A 26,209-nucleotide genomic window follows, 5' to 3' on the forward strand; every position below is an offset into this window, starting at 1 on the left:
GCCCTTCCATAACTAAGACTGGGAGTAAATCTGAGAGTAAAACAAATGTTCTAGAAAAGACCATTGCACAAAATAACAGTAGATTATTGCATAATATTTATTAGAAATAAATACACGGTATATAAAAAGTGTAGGTAAGAGTGGAGTAAGCCAAAATCTCGCGAGGAAAAATGACAGTTGGACGCATTTGAGCATACAAGTAAAGTCTGCATTGAAGTTTCTAAACTCGCTATAAAAATAACAAACTCCATAAAATAATTCTTAACTGGTATAAGAAAAAGAAGAGAGCGCAAGTAACTGCACTTGTTCTGATATGACCGGGAGTACAAAGAAACTCTGTTGACAAGCTAGACAGAGTCTTAGCAATAGGGTAAAGAGGAGTGCACAACAAGGCGAGCTGAATGGATACGTGGAATGGGATAAAGCTAAAGAGATATGCATAGACGTTATTCTTCGTATCAGTGCATAAAACTGAAACTAACTATGAGTATGCATGAATAAGGGCGGGGAGAACATATGGCATTGCAAAAAGTAAACCTTGACGAATTATCGTGATTGTGTGTAGCTAAGGCTACAAAATACAGACAACAACCCGTTAGCCATCGATGGTCACTACCTGAGATTAATCGATTAATGCAGAATCATGATTGAGATTGACAGCGTCAGTGAGCAGCCATGTGTACACCGCTGCCTTGTGTACACCGCTGCCATGTGTACACCGCTACCATATGTACACCGCTGCCATGTGTACACCGCTGCAATGTGTACATCGCTGCCATGTATACACCGTTGCCATGTGTACACCGTTGCCATGTGTACACCGCTGCCATGTGTACACCGCTGCCATGTGTACACCGCTGCCATGTGTACACCGCTGCCATGTGTACACCGCTGCAATGTGTACATCGCTGCCATGTATACACCGTTGCCATGTGTACACCGCAGCCATGTGTACACCGCTACCATATGTACACCGCTGCCATGTGTACACCGCTACCATGTGTACACCCGCTGCCATGTGTACACCGCTGCCATGTATACACTGCTGCCATGTATAGACCGCAGCCATGTGTACACCGCAGCCATATGTACAACGGTGCCATGTGTACAATACTACTATGTGTACACATCTGCCATGCGCACACAGCTAATGTGTGTACTGCAGCCATGTGCATACTGCTGCCAACTTACAGCCAAAATCCTAGAGAACAGACTCAGAATCTGAATAGCTCATCACTGAACAACAGAAATAGAAATGAACAAATACGGAAATCTATGGAGTGGATGACTCACAACAAGAGGACTACATTGACAACAAGTAGTGGGGAGAACCCTAAAATAATGTACTAAGACAAGAGAGGGCAACTCCATAGACAAAGGTGATTTGTAGCGCTCATTTTAATTGTCACTATAGTCATTCATAGCCGCTGCTGTGAAATTCACAATTATGACGCTGATATTATCCAAAGAGCCTCTTGCAAAGGCTTCATTAGCCAAGCTCTTCGCACCGTAGTCATTCTCATTGAGATGGTTATGAACAAACCGTACGGCATCAGCATTCGAGAACACATCCCATAATCCATCAGTGGCCAAGATCATAAACAGGGGCTTGTGTTCGGCCATCTCAAATGTGAGAATATCTGGTTCAGGACTAACAACATGATTGTGCTTGAGTGAGAAGTCGCCGAGAGCTCTCGAGGTCGCTAGTATACCATTTACTCTCCAAACTCCAAAATATGTAACGAACCCACCGGCTTTCTCTATTCGAGCTCTTTCATCAGGCTGCAAACCAAATATTCACTGCCTGTTAGCTTTACAAGAACTCAAAGAATTAACTAGTTGATGTCAAACTTTAAGTGAAAGCGGACTTCTCTAAGAACACAGAGCATATACAATAAAATATATAAATATTATTTAAAGGAACACAAGAGGATGATAGTCCGATTCATGGTAAATAGAAACGTACATCATGCTTATGATTGTGGTCTTTACCATGAGCAATGTACAACTCCCAATGCAATATGAGAGGTAAAATAGATAATTTACAAAGACAAATTTACAGATTGCAGACCATCAAAGAGACAACCTTTTAGTTAATCGATGGCCTACCTACAAGCTGCAGCATCATCATCATTTACTAAACAACTAGCCCTCACCCTACCAGTGCCAGAATCATTCACTAAACAACTTGCCATCACACAAGCAATACCGCAATCACTCACTAAACAACTTGCCCCCAGACAAGCAATACCACAATCGCTCACTAAACAACTTGCCCTCAGACAAACAATACCGCAATCGCTCACTAAACAACTTGCCCTCAGACAAGCAATACAACAATCGCTCACTAAACAACTTGCCCTCAGACAAGCAATACTACAATCATTTACAAACCAACTTGCCCGCAGATGAGCTGTTTCATACGTCCAATGCAACAGAATGTGGAGAGGTTTTAAACCAAAAGGTTTTAAACAACAAAATATAAATGTGTGCTAGATTAGTATAAATTTTATGTAGCTTTAAGTTAGACTAGTTAAAAATTTCTATCAGGATCTCTCCGTACACACCATCCTTAAAGGTTGACTTGCAATAAAATTCACATTACAGTTATTTGGTATCATAAGATTCACCATGTCTTACTCTGTTGTGTTGTAGGTGCCAAATATGTGGAAAGGTGATTACAAGCTCTTAAAAGCTCAAAAACGAATCTCTTTATTTTGATGACGTAGTCATGAAATTTGGCTATTGTCTTGTCACGTGATGTTCTCAAGTGAATTGAAAGGCCAATAAAAAGCTCAATATAGAACTTATCGTAGCACTAGTTTATGACAAACACATCGGGTTTTACCGAAGACCCCGTATCAAATATAGATGCTCGCTACTTTACAGTTTTATTTCAGTTTGGTCTAATCGGCAAGTCGTCATCTGATCATGTGACCCAATACTTCGCAAATAATTTCTGCAGCACTTTTCGATTATCACAAGTGATCAAAAGGCTCGTCATGATTATCAGACAATTATATGTACTCCTTCAAGATAAGGCTAAAAAATTAAACGAATTTTTATGGTAAGTTATAGGATATCATGGCTAAAAGTGACAGCATTACGATGACGATAAAACAGACGCGTAAGAACAATAGACATGGTTTTATTGTGAAATAAAACCAGTATTACTGTGAGTACATTTGTGAAAATATTTCGACGAATAAGATTGCATGAAAGTGTAAACAGAAACCATCTCTCACAACTGCGTGACATTTGAGCCGTTTTGGGAAGAGAATCCAAACTACGGCGGGTCTCGTGTGGCTGCGATTTTCTGTTCGTTTTTGAGCTTTTAAGAGCTTGTAATCACCTTTCACATATTTTGCACCTACAACACAACAGAGTAAAACATGGTGAATCTTTTCATATCAAATAACTGTAATGTGAATTTTGTTGCAAGGCAACCTTTAAAGATTGACTTGCAACAAAATGCACATTACAGTTATTTGGTATCAAAAGATTCACATGTCTTACTCTGCTATGTTGTAGTTGCAAAATATGTGGAAATGTGATTACAAGCTCTTAAAAACTCAAAAACAAACAGTTAATCGCAGGCATCACGAAAATGCCTTAGATTGAAATCGGTTCATTTCTGTGACGTGGTCATTACATTTGGTTATTGTTTTGTTACGCGATGTTCTCAAGTGAATTGAAAGGCCAATAAAAGGCTCAATATAAAACTTCTCGTAGCACTAGTTTATGACAAACACTTCGGGTTTTACCAAAGAGCCCTTTCCAAATATAGATGCTCGCTACGTTACAGTTTTGTTTCGGTTTGGTCTAATAATCTAGTCGTAATCTCATCATGTGACCCATACTTCCTGTCAAACAGCCGCGAACAATTTCTGCGATATTTTTTGACCATCACAGGTGACAAATAGGCTTGCCATGTTTATCAGAGGATGATGCGCACTCCTTCGAGCCAAGGTTAAAAATTAGATGAATTTTTACAGTCGGTTTTGAGATATCAGAGCTCAAAATGTCAGCATTACAATGATGATAAAATAGACACGCAAGAACAATAGACATGGTTTTATTGAATGTGCAAAGTGTATTTGTGAAAATATTTCGACGAATGAGGTTGCGTGAAAGTGTAAACAGAAGCCATCTTGTAACAAATACGTCCAATTTGAACCGTTTTGGAAAGAGATTCTAATCTACGGCGGTCTCGCGATGGCTGCGATTAACTGTTCGTTTTTGAGCTTTTAAGAGCTTGTAATCAAATTTCCACATATTTTGCACCTACAACACAGCAGAGTAAAACATAGTGAATCTTTTGATACCAAATAACTGTAATGTGAATTTTGTTGCAAGTCAACCTTTAAGGCTTTATCTCCGTTTCAACCTTCTTCAACATTAGGACAGAATGACAATAAAAACCTTTTCAATATTTACAAATTTATTAATTTGATTTCATACATATAAGTCAGTGATATACATTTCATTTTTTACACACGGGGTGCTTTCGGAGTTTTTAAGTGCACCCAAAAATAATCGCAAAAAATATCTATGAGGCTATCCAAGTACTGTGTAATTTACAGAAGAAATAAAAAACTATTAATTTATTCCTGAATGTTCTAATAGCCTTAAAAAAGGTACGCGAGCAACTGTCATGGGGAGTCACTGCTTGAATAATATCCGCTGACAGAAAATTTCAAATCTCGTATAGCGGTATTCATCACCCTTGCGGCAGCATCTAGCATTTCAGTTTCAAATGTGCACGAAATGCAATCAGATTTTCCCTCTTTTTGTGCCAGGTATGCATTTGTATTTTCAATTTCATTGTATGCAATTTCAGTTTACCTACAAATGTTTATAAATTCTGACACATTTTATTACCATTGCAAAAAATTTCTTTACAATATTAGGTTCCTCACGAAACGAAAGAATTGCAATATAGACTAGAACAGCCACTGATTTCCAAGTATAAAGTACTTCTACATTGAATAGCTAATGGCATAATCAAGCTAAGCCTGGAACGTCCACAAGCTTCCAAATAAGACGAGCGTTCAGCACTTGGAAAGCACACGCACCTACTCGATGGTAATGCCATACATGCCATACGGCGAGCAATGGGTCAACGAATTTACTTCAATTGTAAGACTGGATTTGACAGCACCTATGGTGTATTTAATACCATCTATAATTACCTATAGGAGTCATCGTTAAGATTTTGAGTGTTGGGAATAATTAAATGAAGTTCGACGCACTTTTACATGAATATTTGCTCCAACCTGTGACACTTTGAACATACAAAGAATGCTTTGCAATGGCACAAGGAGTGAAGCCATTTACAGTAGATGATCCTACAACGTAAATGATCATTTCTGAGAACGTTTATGGTATATGTAGTTTACGGTATACGAACCGTAAACTACATATAAAATGCCTAATCCGTTCCAGGATTGTCCAAAACCCACTCCTTTGGCTCTTCAAACGAGAAAAACCAAACATAACTTTTTAATTTAATGACTGTACAGCAAGTAGTATTATTGGTTTGCAAAGACGTTTCTTTTCTATCACTTACACTTGGTTTAAGGTTAATGATTACAGTAATTTCACGTCAAGTTAAGAGGAGCGCACACCTTCAGTGTCAATTTAAACCAATTTTTTTTCACATTTTATCTAGACAGCAAGGTCTATGCTGTATAGAAAAAATATAGTTGTTTAAAATAAAGCAAAACAAAAAAATATATTTACCATCGTAAGAAAATGTTTGCCCAAAATGTTGAGTTTATCTATTCGTCCATTTTTGCTTCAAAGCTGCTTTGTTAGCGTAGGCACTGAATTACAACAATTAAAAATACATTTTTGCATCATAATAGCCTGTTTTATTTTTTTGTTGTCTAGTATGGTAGTGGATTAATTTGTATTTAATTTTGTTATGAAGGAAATAGTGCCTTGAGACACAAGTTAATTGACATATGAACTCAATCCCAGAATGCATTAAGCTCATACGTCGAGGTATGACTGTATGACTGTATGTCGTTTTCTCACCCAAGTTTGGCAACAGAAAAACGGATATTTTAAAGGCTAACTATGGGACTCTGGTTATTCAAATCCAAATTGAGAACTTGCACCGAAGTGACGCTTATATGGAATTTCTTCCGTAATAAGAAGCAAGAACTTTACATAAACTGTTTATACTACGTTGAATTTACATTAAATGAAGTTTACGTTATCTGAGTGTCTATTATATATCGCAATCAAAGAAAGCTAGTTCTGTACATTTTTACAGAAAGATCATAGGAAACAAGGCTAATGAATGAACGAACCGATGTGGCAATACATTTCCTAGTCTAGGTTGCTCTGATAACGGAACACTAGCAGGACCCATAAAAATTTTCTGGTTAAATATTTGTTTAGTTACCACTCTTCAAAACAGCCAATCAACAACTCAAATTTGTCTTACGTTGATCATTAACAAAGCTGAGAGGAAACCGTTCTGACTTTTGTCCCATTTTTAATTTTCTGCCATGTCTACTTCACCGCGAGCAACGGGTCAACAAATTTACTTCAATTGTAAGACTGGGTCTGACAGCACCTATGGTGTATTTAATAACTTTATACTAAAATACTTCGATTCATCGTTTACTTTTTCACCATTATTACTTTCCCTCACATTTCTTACACTTGTAAATTACATGACATAATATTTTCAATACAAACTACCTTGTCCCTCACCTATACATGTTTAAATTGAGAGTGATAAGGTTTAATTTGGAATATTTAATTTAAATTATGAAAAATAACTACACGGAACACCATTTACAAAACTTCTTTTCATGCATTATATCTAGTAAAAGTAGTTCCTTCTATCTAGCAGTGGGTAAAATCATTGAGAACAAATCTGAACTCTACCACTGGTTATTGACCTTGGTGAGATACCATAATTTCCTGACACGTAAAAAAAGCGCTATAAAACACAAATATTAATCAATATTGAGATGTAATTTACTCATATTTAATTACTGAAGAGTGTGACATACAGCCAATTAACACACATGCTAGTACCCTGTCAGTCTATCTAGTGTGTCATAGGTGATTGTCAGGTCTACCGAAAAAGCATAGAGGCTAAACACGCGCTCAGTTGTTCCCATCAAGCACAGGACATTCTAATGGTGCTGGTTGTATAGCGTAGGTCAACCAAAGTGAATGTTGTGTGTTTGAGTATTTCATCTCATACTATAATCATGGCTTTAGAGCGTGCCGCAGAGCATACGAACACCCACGCTATCGTATTAATACCTGTACATATATTTATGAAATATTCAGTGTAATTTATACATTACCAGCTCTCTCGCTACAAAGTTTGTGGTGTCAAATAACGTAAAAGTGCTTAAACAAGTTATTTGATAGTTTGGATATTATTCATAATAGTTGTAACCGAAAAAACTGTGAAATAACTTGGCATGCTGAGGTTTTACATTGCCCTTGACCTTTGTTGCCACACATGCAAATACGCTTAACCCTTTGGCCAGGTATAAGCCCCCAAAAACAACCGAAACTCATGTAACTTATTTTCGAAAATACAATAAAATCGATATTTTATGAACATGCATAGCTCAAATCTTAAATTTATTTTTATGAACAAAAATTTTTGTACATAAACATTCATACACATATCTACTACTAAAAAAATACAACCATGTGCAATTGTCCCTGTATGAAATGCTTGGAAGCATTTTTTGTCGGTAGAGTCAAACGCTATAACGTAGCTGTGCGAGCCACCATAACGATCGTTTTCTCTGTATATTCCAAGTATATTAAAAGTCCAAAAAGTTTACATCACTTCTATCATTTGAATTATTTTTATTCTGATCAGACAAAAAATCACTAACGATCGCAGGATCAAATAATCTTTTATTTTACTGTTTTTAAAGTCGAGCCGATGTTGACTGGTTTTTCCAACTTTAATTCTTTTCCAAGGAGGCGCGATTTGTTTAGCTTTTAGCACAAAGCAACGCCTCTCAAATAATCGTTTCATATTGTAAATCATCGACCGATATCTTGTTGATGATATTTAAAACTTACTAGTGTTCATATCCTTTGTTTAATGTTACTAAGCGACAGCTTTATAAACGTCTATCGAAATAGACATAAATGTCGTTTCTCCACACAACCGGTAAACGAAATTTTGGTCGTTTCCTCTGCCAAAGGGTTAATGATAGAAAATTATTCCCCATGGAAATAACTTGAAACTATACCGATCTTCTTCATCTCACACCCATTTTCACCTCATTTAAAAATTTTGTCTAAGCCAAACCTCCTCTAAGCCAGTTGCAACTACTACAAAAAGGATTCTATAGATTATCATCTGGATTGTAGTAAGTTTTACAAACATGTTCTATTAGCAACTTGGTGGTGTGCATGGCTAGTTCTACAGTCGCGTTTGTCACGGCCGAAGAGGTTGCTTGACTACCATCATTAATTCTTCAATAAACTAATATTTTACAAATAAATTTGGCACCGATAACCCTGGTAAGTATTTGAAAGGAACAAAGTCATAGGAAGCTAGTGAGCTTGAAAAAGCGTCAAAATGCCAAAAGCTGTGAACGCTGTGCAATATAAAGTACAATAGCAAATCAATTAGGGTAATGTATACTATTCTATATATATATATAAATCTCAATGTTTGTCCGTCTGTACTTCCATCTGTCCAGCTATAGCGATAAAGTTTTAAGAATAAGATTTCAACTACAAACTGGATTTGAACTCACAACCTTCCGTTCTGCGAACATATATTTATCCAATACACTACACTGTCCAACTCGCAACATCATTGAATATATTTGGCACATACCTCGAATACATGCCAATTTTTCATCGCTTCACCATAAACACTGCAGCTAGCGCTATGCGTAAAGTCATACCAGAAGAAAGATGCATGCCCATAAGTGAAGATAAACTCATAACAAATTATACCTAAACTGCCTATTACTGCCTAAACTCATATAGCCAACAAGACTATAATAATCAGTATAATAGATCTGTAATAGGCAGTGCAGCCACTATGGTGTGAATTACACAGAAATAAACACAGTCAACAGAAATAACACCTTCATTTAAAAGTTATAATGGCAAATGTTGATGTTGAGTATGTTGATTAAAAGTAAATTTTCTGTACAAAAAGATTTTTATTACCCGTGCATTGCTGGGCATCCAACTAGTAAAATATAATATGACCGATTAACAACTAGCTTACAAAAAGCAATGACCTATCGATCACACTCTCTCACAATAGCGTTATTCCTTAAGCGAATATTGATCTCTACCTAACAATCTTCAGCTTATACGCATGACTTGCAACCGATATTAACTCTTTCAGAACTCTTTTCTGGCAATAGCTGCTAAGTATTCAATGCAAAATCTTCGAAGTAAATGGAATTACAATTTTATTAATAATTTGAAGTTCGTAACTTTCCTTATACCAATGACACACAGTGCATATAATTTCTATAATTTCTAACACAGTCGCAACTGGTACCATTATAGTCAACATTAGTACATATACAGTCATCACTAGTACATATATAGTCATCACTAGTACGTATATAGTCATCACTAGTACATATATAGTCATCACTAGTACATATATAGTCATCGCTAGTACATATATAGCCATCACTAGTACATATATAGTCATCACTAGTACATATATAGTCATCACTAGTACATATATAGTCATCACTAGTACAAATATAGTCAGCACTAGTACATATATAGTCATCACTAGTACATATATAGTCATCACTAGTACATATATAGTCATCACTAGTACATAGGTAGTCATCAATAGTACATATATAGCCATCACTAGTGCATAATAAGACGATCATACCTGGTCAGGTTTATGATCATAGCTGAGGGGAATCGCAGTCAGGTGCTGATCACACATGACAGCTCGTGAATCACCAACATTGGCCACATAGAGTATGTTGTTATCCAGCACAGCAACTACAGATGTTGTCCCTAAAGTGACACAATGAGAATGTAAGATGTACGATCAACATCGATTAATGTACACTGTGGCATTTTCTTTCATCAGAACATTCAGTTTGTCGAAGAAGAATTTACAAACAAGCACAGACTACAAATGTGAGCATTTAAACGGCCTACATCTCACGACAAAGGCCTGATTGTAAGCAATACTTCTCATTTTGTATCTGATGTTCTAATGATTTCAGTGAGAAAAAATATTTAAATTTTGAAAACCTTTATTGGAACAAACACAATAACTTATACTGCTATTTATCAGTTGTTATATACAGTCAAACATGGATAACTCGAACTTCACGGGACCGAGCGAAAGTGTTCGAGTTATCAGAGCGTTCAAGTTATCAGAGCACTGTCACAAGTGAATGTAATTAAACAGAAGATACATGTACATATACAAACTATGTATAAAGCAAAATCATAGATTGCTTGTTGCAAGTTATAAAGCCTCTCATGTAAAGTTTCAAAATTATTTATCAGGAAGTATAGATATTTTTCTGTCACTTTAGATTTGTTTGTTGTTTTAGGTGATGTAATGCCATGAGGTTTTCAGATTAAAATTGGCAAAGCTTGATCGCCGTTAAAACACTCAGAGAATAAGACCCATCTTTTTTCTTCTGAGCGTTTAAACAGAGATCAATTTTGCCAATTTTAATCTTAAAACATCCTGGCAGTCACATCACCTGAAACTACAAACAAATCTCAGCTGATAGAAAAATATCTAAATTTTCGGATAATTTTTAAAACTTCACACGTGTAAACATTTACGACCAATCCAAAATCGCATGCTTTACATCTGATCAGTTGTTTTATTTAAAAAACCTATTGAGTGTAGTCTGTAAAAAGGTGTTTTATCCTTATATATCCACATATAATCACTTTTACAATATGTATTTTGCATGTTGTGTCAATCTTTATTAAATTTTTATCGCTAATACTTTGTTACATTTTTAGGTTGGTCGTAACTTAGCCGACGTGTTAGCAATCCCATTAATCAGGTTTTATACGATTTCCTAATCGGTTCCATTATACGGTATGGGGGAAATTTATGTACACAATATACATATAAGGAGCGCTTTACTCGCTAGGAAGGCAGAGTAGTCGTAGCTACGCGACTAATGTAAATTCCTTCGGATTGAAACAAACCAAAGTTTGTTTTAATCCGAAGGAATTTACATAAATATCAACCAAAGTTTGTTCCTTCGGCAAAAAAACCGTTCGAGTTAATGATGTTGAGTTCGAGTTATCTCAAGCAATTTATCATTGCGCATGAACGGACCAAAGAATCCGTTCGAGTTAACAATGTGTTCGAAATATCCGTGGCCGAGTTATCCATGTTTGACTGTATATTGTTATACTAGCCGGATTCCCGACGTTGCAAGGGTATCAAGAATAGCTTATAAATAGTGGCAGGTAACGTAGTTGTCTACCACTCATCATTAGCCTGACACATTGCCAATGGCTAATTTGAGTGAGCAAGTATTAGTCTTGCTAAGCTTACTAACAAAAGCCGTGAGAGCAAGCTTTAGTGATGTAACACAGCATGCTATGCACATCTCAACCCTGATGATGATGCATGTCACCCGATGAATCCATTCATCTCGCGTAGCTTAATTGGTTAGGTTCTTTGCGATGCGGAATTGTCATCGCTAGATACCAATCGCTATAGCTGGACAGACGACAAACTTTCAGATTCATCTATATACATGTATATCTCAAAGTATGTGTATAGATATCTCTGTGTGTCATTCCAGCTATAGCTATTAAAATCTTGGAATAATGCATCGTACCGAAAATGATTTGATCTCGGACTAGCCTGTCTTGACAAACTGATATTTTTGCGGAGTTGTCTCCCCATCGAGCAACACAACAGCTTGTCACAAGACGTACTGCACCTGATGCATCAGCTGCACTTGTAGGGAGTTGTTCTCCTTCGTCTATGCGGCTTGGTTGCGATGTTATGTCGGTCGCTCCATTGGTAATCATAACAAATTTCGCGCAAAGACATATGTAAAAAAAAAAGATTACAACGTTTAACCAGCGACCAGTCCCTGCAGTAAACTTTAGTAGAACTTGAGAACTTAGGCAACAACAGCGACTAAACATGTCGTTATTTGTGCGCTCGGTCAGTTTTATTTCTCTTTTTGTATCAGTCAGTTTTATTTGTTCTTACGGATTTTATTTTTAATTAATTTTATTCTTAAGTTCTACTAAAGTTTACAACAGAGACTGGTCTTTGGTTAACCTTTTCCACACCGTTCCCGTAATCTGACGGGCTGAGAGCGCAGTCTCAACGCACCAAACCCGTAATTGCCCGTCAGATCTGAGTCTTCGACAGGTATTTTTTAAATACATTTATTTATTTTAAAAACGGCACTAAAACTTTTAATTAATAATTTGAGGAGTTTTAAAAAATATCATACTATTATTTTGGTGCTATAATTAGTCCCTTCTACGCATGTGCAAAAAGAACACGTTGTTAGAAGTTGAACGTTCTTTATGGAAAGCTGATCATCATGAACGGACGCAATATTTGAAGCGCTGCTAAAAAGATTCGTTTACAGGAAGATACCGACTGGTGTGAAAGTGAAGAAGAGGATTTTAGACCAGAAAAATGTGAGGAACACGATGAAAGTAAAAAAGAAAATCAACAGAATGAATTGGATTGCCAAAGTGAGACTGAAACGGCCGGCGTTGAAACGGCAAATACTGACGGATATCAAAGAGGAGCTGATTTAAAACCAAAAGAATTACATTTTGCTGACAGCCTGGCAGGAGTATAAGTTTGAATTCTTAAACAGGTAAGTGTTTTTATAATTCAAAGCTTTTTAAACATCGGTCATGATAAATGTTATATTTAACGAAACGAATAAATATGGCCTTCAAAAACATTGCGATGCTTCGGAGCCTGTTGATAATAAATACTTGGCGAGTTGCTTGTTTAGTTTTGCATATAGGTATTCTCAAAAAGCCTACTCTGTTGCCTTACTGGTCCACATTCCTTTATTATCTACGCTGATTTTTAATCAGTTTGAAAATTGAAAGAAAATTAGAAGCAAGTTTACACTTTATTGACAATTTTGAAGACCCTGCTAGAAATAAATTGTTCAAATTAAAAAATGTTTTTGCCATGACATGCGACTGGTTCTATCCTGTTTTTCTATCTGATAAATTTATATTTGTAGATGAAAGCTTGTTGGCATGGAAAGGCTGGCTCAACTTCAGACAGCATATTCCATCTAAAAGATTTAAATTTGGAATTATGTTATTTGCTTTCCATTGCTGTCTCTGTCTATGTGCACCAGTTGTCTGTATACATCGTCGATGAGCAAGCTGAATGCACTGGCAGCGGAGTCACTTGTGGAATATCTTTGTGCGAGTCATGTTTTGATCCTTACCATGCTAACTAAATTTATTTACAAATGGTATTTTATTTAGTTTCTGCAAATGCTTCACTGCTTTGTATTGCTAGCTTTTGTACATACATTTGCTAATCTATTGTATTAGTTGTGCATTGGTGTGCTGTATTTGTTGCACACTGCCATCTTCAGAGCAGCAGTCTAATCAAATAGTTCAGTTGTCATATTGTTCTGCAATCTAGCAGTCCATGATTTGCTGTTTTTGCTCATAATAAATGTTGCTTCCTGTCTTTTGCTGCTTCACCAAATGTGTGAATATAGGCTCACGACTTAATTCTTTTTGCACACAACCAGTTAATCTTTGCTGCAGCACACATGAATCTGTGCAACGACTTTATAAGCAAATTTTTTACATAATTCTAGTCTCAAGAAATGCATAAAAATTCAGAGCAAAAAATTGTAACTGCGTATATATAGATGTCTAGCTGCAAAGTTTTTGCAAGCTGTGTGGAGGAAAAGATCTCATTCTGCAGGAAAATGTCTCAGCTTCCAGATGCATATTCATTTGCAGTTTTGTGCCAATTTGCACGAAAGTTGGAGCAACCTTGTCGGATGACTGTCTTGCGCTGCTTATGGACATGGCGTCTCAAGCATTTCCAGTGGCGCTCCCGCTATACATCGGAGCTCATAACTCCGCTTTCAGTGCTCTTGGACGACTCAATTTTTTTGCAAATTGTTGTGAACATATGAATCCATGCAAGAATTATTTATACAACATTGCCAATTGCTTTTAGTAAATATAAAATACAATTGAAAATGACGTAAAAACATAAAAAACTCATAGCTTCAACGAATTGCGACTCTCGCAGGTAAGCAAATGCAAGCTAACTACATTAAAAAAGTATCAGCTTGTAGAGAAATTTCTCAGGATTCCTATGCATGTTAATATATGTAACTACCTCAATTTTGAAGAAAGTTGATGCAGTTTTTATGCAATGGTGTCGAAGGTTCAAATCGCCATAGTAAATGCAGTGGTGCGCTGGGGAATTTCCAGCCGTAAGCCCGCGGTTGCTAAAGGGTTAAACGTTGTAGTCTTTTTGTTTTTACATAAATTTTTGTGCAAAATCCGTTATGATTACCAATGGAGCGACGGCCATAACATTGCAGCCAAGCTGCATAGACGGAAGAGAACAACTCCCTTTCTGTGCAGCTGATGCATCAGGTGCAGTACATCTTGTGACAAGCTGTTGTGTTGCTCGCCTGCTCGACGGGGGAACAACTCCGCAAAAACAACAGTTTTTCAAGGCAGGCTTATCTCGGACCTACCATTCACCAGTTCAACGCCGTACCCATTAGGCCAGCGAGATTGAGCCGCTAGCGTGCTGATATAAGTCATTATTTGAATGCAAACACCCACCGGCTTTGCGCACGCACGACACAGGGTCATAGCATAACGTCAGGAGAAGCTGTTGGCTCACATTATTAAACGTACTCAAATTTTCCATTGGCAATGTGCCAGGCTAATATATACATGTACATGTAGTTTGAAAGTTAGAATGGCAAATGTTGTTATATATTAACTAGAAATCAATTTTCTGTCCAAAAAGGCTTTTCTATTACCCGGGCAACGTCGGGTAGCACAGCTCATATATAGATATAATATATAAATATATATTGTTACATATATATATCTTGTTATATATAACAATATATTTATATATATAACAAATTATATATAACAACATAATGTTATACATATATATCTTGTTACATATACATGTATACAGTGGAACTTCGGTTCTCGAACATAATCCAATCCAGAAGGTTGTTCGAAAACCGAGTTGTTCGAGATCTGAAACAATTATTCCCAATAGAATTAATGTACATGTATGTAAACTTTAATCCGTTCCAAGCCGATAAAACAACTTTGGTATAGTATTTTTTAAACATTTTACACCATAAACTGTACGATATACTACATACTATATATAAAAACGGGTAGATATAGATCACGTCTATTTTAACCCTTTCACTGTCACCCATGTACAAATTTAGCTATCGGCCTACTGCCAGCCGTTTTACAGAAAATTGTCGATTTTGCTTCATGATATGTATACAATTTTTTTCAACTTCAAATTTTATTTAGAACACTTTTCCCATGACCAAACACGAGCGAAGCGATTGTTTGGGAGATTTATGATAAATGCATATGTGCACACAATTCACGAAAATTATTCATCAACGGCCGTCGCAAACCCTTGTACCGAAATCTCATCAACAAATTTAACCATTTTTCAATGATGTCGTTTGGGTATAATAACGATACAAAACACATATAAACCTATTTAAATATGCTACCAAGTCTTTATTATTTGTAGAAAATTTCCTAAACCTTACCCATGTGATTGGATTATACATTAATAGACAGATTAATTCAGCCTGAAATCAGTATTAAAACTTGACAAGCCTTATTTTTATCAAAATTAAGACCAGCCAACGAAACGCCGAGCGACAGAAAATAGAACTAGTAAGTCGTGCGCATTTCACGAAAAAAACGTGCACATTTCACCAGTCTATAGCATTGTCCAATTGCCGAAGGTTTCTGTAATTAACGTACAAGTACTGAAAAGTAATCGTTTAATAATCGTCGTAATAATATTGGTTATTCTAATAATATCAGTGCATTTTACTTCTAAAATTGCATTTCTCCCATTGCAGAGGGAGAGATATAAACATATAATCCTTCCCTTTCATTATTGCTTATTGTTGTATATAATAACACCCACACCCAGTACATTACGGCTACCATTGCAGTTATCCTATTGCACTGCAGTGCCATTTTACTGCTAATATTGCATTTCTCAACCATCAGTACCCTTTCTTTTTTCCCAATATCACTTTGGTCGTGGGCTGTATGACGGGAATTTCTAGTTTTATATATATTTTATTTTGCTAACATGTTAACAAATAGTGCTATGCAAAAAATTCACTGTATCTACACTTTGTGCATTGCTAAAGCTATGCGAAGCTACCATCGCCATCAACTATTACTTTCACCATCATCAGAGTCAATGCTGCTACTTAAACTATCGGTGTAATCACGAAAATCTGAATTTAAATTGGCTATAAGTTGATGACATAGCCTTCTGTTTTCTGACTGGAGCGGTACTTAACAAAACTTACACAAAAATGTTCGTTTTCAAATTGGAAATTCCCAAACAAAAATTTAAAACTGCTTCGTTATTTTAGGCTAATTTTATTGAGAAATCTTCGGACAACACTGTCAATACCATAAAAATCCTAAAGATCGTTGGTTATGTTCTCAACGAATAATAAAATTAAGATACTACGCAATTGCTGAGAAATTTGCATAAATGCGCATATGGCAGTCGCCCATAGATTTCGCATAAATGTGCACACGGCAGTGAAAGCGTTACTAAAATATTTTCCATTTATGAAAACAAAAAGTAAACATTTCGCATGCTTTGCTTTTAAAACATCAAAAACATTCTAGGTTAAGATACAATACTAAAAATTGCAGAATTTAATAATGAAACGGCAAAGAATGCAACTGATCAGTTACATAAAAAATCGTAGGAAAAAGAAAATATAAACAGCAATGGAACCTTTACTTCATATATTTGAAGGAGAATCTTCCTCCAAACCAATTTAGGGAAACCCGACTGGAGGAGTTGTCTCCCTAGCAAATCTCTTCGGTAGATTGACGTTGTCCTTGATGGTTATTTCCTTTTTGTAAAGAATTTATGAAACGTAACCTGCTTCTCCCTTTATTAACGAATGTTTAATTCTAATGCGCATGCTCCGGTTTGATAGAGAAAACAAACTTAGGTTCGAGATCGAGGCGAATGCGCTAATGTGCCATTAACTTGGCACATCATCAATGGCTAATTTAACAAAGCTAGTTACGGCTCTTCCTAATAAATAGAATGAGGTGTGCCAAAACGGAGAGCGGTAGTGTATTTTCACACACATAGAAACATATATCGCCTAATACATTCATCAAGCTTGTATGGCTTAATTGGAGTAGTGAACAAAAGAGTTTGAGATCAAATCTGCGCTACAGATTCTTCATTCTAAGTTTTAATAGCTATGGCTGGACATACACACACTTTGACATAGCTTATATACTAGCTGTACTACCCGGCATTGCCCGAGTAATAAAAAGTATCTGGACAGAAAATTGATTTGTATTTAACAATATAACAACATTTTCCTTTCTAACTATATATCATGAGAAAAGTGTTTTGTGTAGTTGAAATAAATTAAGAGAAAATAAAAATAACTGTAAAGGTTTTCAAACTTTGTCAAACAATTGTAACTTTCAAACTTCATATCATGAGGAAAATGTTTTGTGTCAAATAAATTTAAACAACTATAAAAGCATTTAAATGTGAAATAATTAGCAAAGAACAGCTAAGGTAAGTACAGCTAAGGTAAGTACAGCTAAGGTAAGTATAGCTAAGGTAAGTACAGCTAAGGTAAGTATAACTAAGGTAAGTACAGCTAAGGTAAGTACAGCTAAGGTAAGTATAGCTAAGGTAAGTATAGCTAAGGTAAGTATAGCTAAGGTAAGTATAGCTAAGGTAAGTACAGCTAAGGTAAGTATAGCTAAAGTAAGTACAGCTAAGGTAAGTATAGCTAAGGTAAGTATAGCTAAGGTAAGTATAGCTAAGGTAAGTACAGCTAAGGTAAGTATAGCTAAGGTAAGTATAGCTAAGGTAAGTACAGCTAAGGTAAGTATAGCTAAGGTAAGTACAGCTAAGGTAAGTATAGCTAAGGTAAGTACAGCTAAGGTAAGTATAGCTAAGGTAAGTCGGTTTTGATATGATTACAATAAAAGATGATTCTGTAGTGATACAATTAATACGAACTGAGAAAACAAAATAAAAATCTTGAATATGTTGAATTATTAAAAACAATTCTTGCATAGAAGTGTGTGTGCATAAAAAAGTTACTGCTCCACCAGAAGCTACCCTTCAAAACATTGAATACGACGATAGGCCTAGGCCTACTGGTACCTCCCGATACTGGTACAAATGTAAAAATGAGATATAATTAACAGTCTTTGTCTGACCGAACGGAAAGAGAATGTTGAGGTTCTTCCTACGAAGATAATACAATTGCCCGCAAGAAAAGAATTGACCTTGACCGCGGATACAGCACTTGAACCTTACGAAAAACCAAAAATAAAAGTTCAAGAAAACACGAGAAAGCATTGTGTTTCATAGAGTTGATAAAACTCATAGTTTCAAATAATACGTTATTTAGCGTGTGCATACGCTATATAGTATATGACAGGGGTCGGCAACCTTTACCAGTAAAAGAGCTATTTAGACCCGTTTGCCACAAGAAAGAACGCAATGGGAGCCACAAACACCCTTTGATATTTTTAATTAAAAAATAAATAAATTTACTACATGTAACTTTTTTGTTTAGCTTTCAATGCTTTTATACTATGTTTATACCATAAAACGAAATGGTGTGGCATGTATAATGATTTAACTGCTGAGAGAACAAAATTACACTTTTGCAAAGAACAAAAAATAGTTTTGGCCGTTTTATTGGCGCATAAATTTTTATAAAGTGTACTACCTGTATTAGCGTTGCTGTCTGTCAGAAGTGTTGTTGGCGATATTACGGTCCTAAGTGGCTGGCCAGCCTTACTAGATTACTAATTGTTTTACCCCGTTGGTTGACATAATATTTCTATGCATCTCGTAGCGATCTGGCCCTCTGCGCGAATCCGAACCGGTAGTACGCTTTTCTACACTTTTACGTTAAAGCCACATGACAATCATGTGACAAGGTACTAATAATACAGTAATAGAACGTAAATAATGATGCATAACAAGCGACAATGTTTGATTTATTACTAAAATTACATTTTTTTTAAATTTATATTACAAAATCTAGTGATAAAATACCTAAAGTTTTATGAATTACTTGGCATATGGTAGAAAAGGAAAAAAATCCAAAGACAGAGGGAGCCGCAGCGAGGGGATGAAAAAGCCGCATGCGGCTCCGGAGCCGCAGGTTGCCGACCCCTGGTATATGATATTGCCTTTGATTAATACGCCTTGTATAGCTCAGTAGTAGAGCGCGTGGATTTAAAACTGGCAGTTGCGATCTCTGTGAGTTCAAACCCATTATACTGTGGAATTTTAAATTATAAGATTTTTATGGCTATAACTGGACAAACACAGACCAACTTTGAGAAATATATATACATAAATATAGATAGATTTGGACATAAATATATAGGCTATATTGAAATATATATACATGTATATATAGGCCTACATTGTTATATAGATGTAGACAGTCTAATATATATATAATAATCCTTATTGGTTCTAGGATCTACCAAAAATAATCTTAGATTTTTCGACAACTACTAACCTGAGCCATCATATGCTGCTCTCAGAAGCTTTAGTAATGATGTATCTACTTCCAAATGAGAGGATCGCAAAATTTCGATGATGCTCTCCTTGCGAGTTTTTTTATCGCTTTGGTTTTCTGCTGAACCATCCAACAGTTTTGTCATAACCTTTTTAAAAAGTGCTTTTTCTGTGTACTCAGCAGCAAACTAAAATAAATATACAACTGGGAAAACCCAAATGCCAAACTCGTGTGCTTTGTCGTAGAATGGAAATCAAGATGATAACGTTTTCGTTGTAATTTACAATAATACTGTCATAATAATTGCATGTTGCAAAGACAAAGCTCACCTCTCCACCATGACCATCAAATACACCATAAACTGATGTAGAGGAACGTTCCAGTTTGTTGACAAATGTGAATCTATCTTCCATGGCACCTCTTCTTCCTTGTAAAGCATATACGCCAACATTTTCTTTAACCAGTTCCCATGTCGCTTTACGAAAACTAACAGACAATGCGTCGTCAAACTGGGATGCTATTTTCTCCACTTTGGTAGCTATAGTCACTTCCCAACTCTGTCGAAACCTTCTAGCAGTGTGAACAAAATGTCCTTTGATAAAGCACCACGTGAGGACTGTCAATAAAGCTATAACCATTATAAAAAGTTGGCACGTTCCTTTGTTGAGACGACTCCACCGTATGAATGTAGTATATAAATGCATATCCTGAAAATCGTCGTAAATTTCATCAAGTTCTTTCAAAACTATGTTTCCAACAGCTTTTAAATAAGCTAGGAAAACTGATGGATGGCCTACAAATGCCATTACGTACTTATATTCGTTACCAGTTACAGTCTGGGGGTCACTTCAAGTATAATCTAATTGGGCGCTTGAATCTTGAAAGTCTCAACCTAGAGCTATAACGATATTTTGTGAGACGGGCATTTCGGCCTACAGTAGAAAGCAGTTTCATTTTGCGAGTAAATTTAATTGAGAGAGGACAACTCTTAATAATGCAAAAATTTTTTCTACTCAAAATGAAATGTTAACATTACTTATTTTGTTTTTCTAACTAAAAACTTACCAAGTGTGGCAAAATAAGTATACTTAAAAGAACTTTCGTACCCTCAAAACTGAGTATTCTATTACTTCTGTTACTGACATTTTATATACTTAATAAACAAAACATTTTCCTCCTACAACTGTGCAGATCTTAGCAAATTCCATGTAGTTGATCATCACTTCTTCAGAGAAAACAATAAACGAAAAATTAGTATTTATGGAACTACTCTTGCTTATTAAGCTCTTGTTGTCAATGTTAAATTTTGTTACGCTAGTGTTCTCACAAACAATGCTCGTAGTAAATTGACTGCTCCATCAGAAATAATTATATTGCTTGCTATTCGCAGCCAAATGTTATGACGAACAGCTAGAGAAAGTAACAATTCTATATTTACATGGAACAAATACTTTAAACCGCCTATATAATTTATGAGATACAGTAAAAGCTGAGGCAACTATAAATCGGTTAATATTATAATAAAGACCATAAACAGCAAACATTTGTACACGACCAGGAATAGATCAGAAGGTTTTTTAGTAGATCAACCTTTTGTTAGTTAATTTCATCTGATATAACTGATAGAGCTAACTCCATGGCATTTGGTTCAGTGACTATTTCAACTACTCCCTCAACTGGTGCAGTTATTTCTCCATCAACATGCTCATTTTCATTATTCACCTCCCTCTCTTCCTCTCTTTCATCCTCTCTTTCCACAATAGAGAGTTCTTCAACATGTGAGAGCCCACTTGTAGACTCGGTCGCATTTTCAGTTACAAATGACATTTTTGTGACCGGACCATGATATTTTTTCATAGGAATGCCTTTACGCTTTCTCGAGCCAGTCCTACCCGATTTGGACAACAGAAGAAAAGGCTTTTGATTGTCTGAGATATCTATTGAACAGTCAGCAGACTCGCCCTCCTCCCCCTCACCTTCTTCGGAACCACCGTCTGCTGGGTCATACTTGACCAAGTCATACAAATTGATCATTTTACATCTACCACTCTTTTTGTCCTTGTAAATGGCGACATCATTTTTTGAACCTCGACTTCTCGGCATGAACCGTCTCTTCTGCGAATGTGGGTAGGTATCATTCGTCTCCGAGAGAAGATCAAGTTCAAACTCACCTGAGGTGCCGTTGTTTAAAAGGAGAGAAGACAACTGCACCTTATATGCATCCAATTTGGAATTAAATGTACACAGAGATTTAGCCATAATAGAGGCAACAATAGCCTCACGACGTTCGTAGCTATAAGTGTCCCTCTGGCGTTTGCCTGTGGGCACAGCTTGTTTTATAAAGTCCATTATTTTTACATAGGAAGGCATCTTTTGTGCCATTTCATTATAGAGAGCATTAAGGTCGACAAAAGTTATTGGTTCATTGGGCTGCTTTCGAAGCATCGCTGTCTGGTCTGTCGAATACATGAGAGCCTCACTGGCTATTATAGCCTTGACCTCGTTCACAAGAACTGGCCGATAATCCTCTACAGTCGCAACCTCTCGCAAACCTTTCATTATCTCTCCTTCACGGAAGTAAGAGAGAGCACAAGCTTCCTCATATGTCACATTCTACAAGCATGGACAACCACTATTACATCTCAAATCATCTAAAACATCAGTTTCCATTCTATCAAGTATGAGTACACCAACAATTTGCAATTTATTTGATGGCATGCAATTTCGCTGTTACAAAACCTTAGCCGCAGAAAAGTGTAGTGATATAGCGGATTATATATAATCAGAAGACAGACCCCCTTTGACTTTTCACATAAATTTCTGGTTGCTACACCTCGTAAATGAACATGGCAAACTATTTACAACATTAGTAAATTATTCACAGCTATAAAATAACCTAAGTGTTTTTAAAAATCTTTTTTTTAAATTTAAAAAACTCCAAGTGTTCGGTTTGGAGAATGTGAACTGTTGTTTATAAAGACTTCTCCCCACTTAGATCATTGTCCTTGAATAATTTAAACCAATTTATAATACATAAGAACAATTAACTAGATAATACATGATTATCTATGCAAGGGCTAAGAAAACGAATTGTATCAAGAAAACCATACATGTACTTTCAAGAAAATTTCCCTAACTGTTTAATATTGTCCAATACTATTTTGCTCGCATAGAAATAAACGAATGTACTCATACTGCAAATGACGCTGTTCTCCTTGAAAGATCAAAGAATTAACCAGAAATGATAGCTCTGAACAAAGGACTGCTATTGGATTGTGAGCTTTGGTCAAAACAATAATAAAAATGTATTGCCACTTCAAAAACATCTCTAACATTTGCACCTTCTCAAAACAGTCAGGCAAAAGTGAGCGCCTTCATACTTGCCATAGCAACAAGAGTCTGTGAAGTAGCAAGCGTTTTCTTAGCATCAAGCTCAGCGAGAGAAATTTTTTGAGTGGGCTCGTTACTCGGTGCCTCGGGGTAGTGTTTGGATTTCATGTGCACAAAGTAGTCCTGGCTGCAATGTCGGCAATATAAATGTACTGAACAGATCTCAGTAGTACATGAAATGGTACAGAAATATGACGTTATATCTTCTAGCAATCAGGAATTGTTATAACCTCTATAAAAACACACGCTCTATTGCACATTTACCATGATCTAATAACTGAACTTCTAAATCAAGATATTACATACCCAAACAATTCCACTTGCTGCCCGATCGCAGCTTGAACACGTTTGAGCAACATTATTCTTGGAATATCATTGTCTGTAACCTTGAGTTTTTTCATGACATCTTCTACGAGGGTAAATGAGTCTGTCTGTAGCTCGTAATGAATACCAAGGAATGTCTAAAATTTTAACAAAAGTCATGATTCTCAATTATTTGTTTCAACTCAAGCCAGGTTCTGCTCAAACCACTTAGAAACTGACATGTCAAATACAACGTAATTAGTAAAACATGACGATTTATATCTAACTGCTGTCAATCTTATCGAATTATTTATAAATTTTGAAATATTTGGCTCTTTGCATCTATTAGATTACTTGTTATAGAACAACAAATTGCTTTAGTCAGAGTTGCAAAAAACCTCGGTTTCACGTTACATCGTAAAATGTCTAGCGTAGCTCACGCAGAAATACTATAAATTACAAAAAGGTCTCAGAGCTAGTGACACAAGCGGAATATCTTAGCAATTTTGCCACAAATCTATGCTTGTTTTACATTAACAACTAATCGGAGAAGTTTAGTATGACTCAAAAGAATGCAAAATTACTAATCAACGGGAGATGGGTAGCAAAATTACCTCGGCATTTGTATCCCATTGTTGAGGATTAGACTTGTCGTCCAAATGCAACGCTTCGTAAAGACTGGCATTTTCTTTAACAGACCATACCACCTCCCCTTCCATATCAATATATGTAGCAATGAACTTAGTAGTATCACTTTATTGAAATGAAAGTAAATTCTGGTAGCTTGTGCTCATACAATCCGTCACAAGAAAGATGACGGAAACCAAACTCCAACACGCATAGCTAAAAGTCCTCTCTCGTCGTTAATCAATTCAAGGTTAAAATTTATGGCTAAGAGCTCATTGTACAAAAGCCCGCTATCGCATGAATTATGCCGCCCGTAGTATCGGTTTTCCTACCGACTTGTCTCAAGTCCAAACCGCAGAGTCTCTTTGCGAAACCATCGGAAATTTTCAGTCAATCAACTAAATTCCTCTCAGGGCAAAATCGTATGAAATAACGAATCATCGAAACCTAAAATGCACTCTTTTATTTAAGAGATAGCAATAAAACTGAGGGTAGGAATCCGTTACCAGTCGCCTCAAAGATAACTCGGCCTATTCAAGTCGCCCTAAATTAGACCACTCGCTCAAAGTCAACTATAGGCCATAGCCCACCCTCTCAAGGTTTTAAGGATTAAGGTATTGTCAGGATTTGAAAGATTCATGATAAACAAGTGGACAAGTTGAGAAAAACTGCAAATGGTGGAATCATAAAATACCACTACTGCTACAAAATAGTGCAGCAAACACTCCAATACATCAATAGGCCTAAGCAGACGTGAAAACCTAGGGTAATCGCTATGCTGTTGGAAATATCCCCAGGGTTGATACTCTGAAAGAAACACCTACCTGGCTAGGCTCAGACTTGGATATTGTACCCCCAATTACCTGGTTGGTCAATTTGAAACACACCCCTAAACACTAGGAGTTCCCTAGGGGCTGCCCAGGTTCCACGCCCCGCTAAACATCTAATATGATTCAGAAGCTATACAAATAATTTTCTGCTAGTGAATTTAGCTTGTTTTTGACCTCGAAATCACCATTGAACAGTGTGAAGAAAGCTATGAGAAACATGGACCGTTTCACTGGCATGGCTGTAAAACCTCCCCCCCCCCCCCCCCGAAGTAGCAAATTCACTGACAGGGCCACGTGGTCAGAAACGCCTAATGGGTCTTTTGAGGAGGAGTATCAACCCTGGGGAAATATCAAGCATGGGAGTCGTCCAACCATTGCAGCTGAGAAGATGTTAATATTATTGCACAACACAAGATTGGGAGTTGTCTGACTATTATAATGAAGAACTTATATAAGAAAAGCTACATGAAATTCCACCTGAATCAGGATTATTAGTGATCACCATCACTTCATATAAAAGAGAATAATGTACTACAGTCATTACCAATGGATATTCAGCAAAGCAAACAACCGTACAAAATGACAGGCGTAAGCAGATGCATATACGTTGAATATCACCTACAGGAACCAGTTAGATTTACAACTTGTTGAAACATTATAGCAGTTAGCATACACTGAATCAGCAACCAGTACATTAGCGAGACAATTACTTACAGCACTTTATTTAGTAGATTATACATGTAGATATAACTAAAAATTAATTTCATTATAGACAATGTTGGGTTGTGTAGCAGCAGAAAATATGACAATTGTAAATTAATTGAGATGTTGTATTTTACGAGAAAAAGTTGATGAAACAGCTATAAAAAGAATGGCATAAAATATAAGTTTTTTGCTTCATGTAAATTAGCTACTAGCTGATTAGGACGAGGATTATTAGAAAATGAATTTGACAATATTACTACTAATAATTTTTGAGTTATGGCCAGTTTTGCACAACTTGTTCCTGAGCTTAGAATAAATTTTGCCTGGCGTCTTGGGATTCCAGCATTAGGGAGAAATATTAGCTCACTGCAACAATCCTGAAATAGATATTACACAATGAATGATGCAAGAGCTGCGAATAAAACACAGCCAATCAATGATATTCGGCAATAACACAAGGATAAGTATAAAAGAGGGGCAAAATCAACAACAAAGCAAACAAGGGAGGTGCAGAGAAGTGCAGCAAAGCAGAGGAGA

General features: G+C 36.3%; 2 protein-coding genes across 3 annotated transcripts; both read right to left on the bottom strand.

Moving 5' to 3' along the window:
* Window positions 1-82: 82 nt before the first annotated feature.
* LOC137407381 (protein phosphatase 1L-like) lies at window positions 83-20,644 on the bottom strand. The gene is made up of 4 exons (XM_068094019.1): window positions 20,147-20,644; window positions 19,818-20,004; window positions 9,884-10,014; window positions 83-1,782 (listed from the first exon to the last, which is right to left on the bottom strand). Exons 1-4 carry the CDS (start codon window positions 20,621-20,623, stop codon window positions 1,399-1,401), a joined length of 1,179 nt encoding a protein of 392 aa, XP_067950120.1. The 5' UTR covers window positions 20,624-20,644; the 3' UTR covers window positions 83-1,398.
* Window positions 20,413-24,323, bottom strand: LOC137407379 (uncharacterized). 2 transcript variants are annotated; one of them, XM_068094018.1, is made up of 5 exons: window positions 24,125-24,323; window positions 23,514-23,668; window positions 23,202-23,334; window positions 21,408-22,430; window positions 20,413-20,524 (listed from the first exon to the last, which is right to left on the bottom strand). In XM_068094018.1, the coding sequence occupies exons 1-4, from the start codon at window positions 24,227-24,229 to the stop codon at window positions 21,414-21,416; spliced, it is 1,410 nt and encodes a 469-aa protein (XP_067950119.1). In that variant the 5' UTR covers window positions 24,230-24,323; the 3' UTR covers window positions 20,413-20,524; window positions 21,408-21,413. The 2 variants fall into 2 exon arrangements, with proteins under 2 accessions (XP_067950119.1, XP_067950118.1); XM_068094017.1 differs by lacking the exon at window positions 20,413-20,524 and having other exon boundaries at window positions 21,185-22,430.
* Window positions 24,324-26,209: the final 1,886 nt, after the last annotated feature.

This window comes from Watersipora subatra, chromosome 10, assembly GCF_963576615.1.
Source record: "Watersipora subatra chromosome 10, tzWatSuba1.1, whole genome shotgun sequence".
NCBI lineage: Eukaryota > Metazoa > Bryozoa > Gymnolaemata > Cheilostomatida > Watersiporidae > Watersipora > Watersipora subatra.

What these genes read in the sequence shown, in the direction of transcription:
- LOC137407381 (XM_068094019.1), bottom strand. Translation starts at nt 20,623, where the DNA reads ATGGCATTTGTAGGCCATCCATCAGTTTTCCTAGCTTATTTAAAAGCT. An exon ending in TTGATGGTCATGGTGGAGAG is followed by an intron (nt 20,005 to 20,146) that starts GTGAGCTTTGTC and finishes TATTTATTTTAG; the next exon opens with TTTGCTGCTGAGTACACAGA. An exon ending in AGCAGCATATGATGGCTCAG is followed by an intron (nt 10,015 to 19,817) that starts GTTAGTAGTTGT and finishes GTGTCACTTTAG; the next exon opens with GGACAACATCTGTAGTTGCT.
- LOC137407379 (XM_068094018.1), bottom strand. Translation starts at nt 24,229, where the DNA reads ATGGAAGGGGAGGTGGTATGGTCTGTTAAAGAAAATGCCAGTCTTTAC. An exon ending in CAGCAAGTGGAATTGTTTGG is followed by an intron (nt 23,335 to 23,513) that starts GTATGTAATATC and finishes CCGACATTGCAG; the next exon opens with CCAGGACTACTTTGTGCACA. An exon ending in CACAGACTCTTGTTGCTATG is followed by an intron (nt 22,431 to 23,201) that starts GCAAGTATGAAG and finishes CCATGCTTGTAG; the next exon opens with AATGTGACATATGAGGAAGC.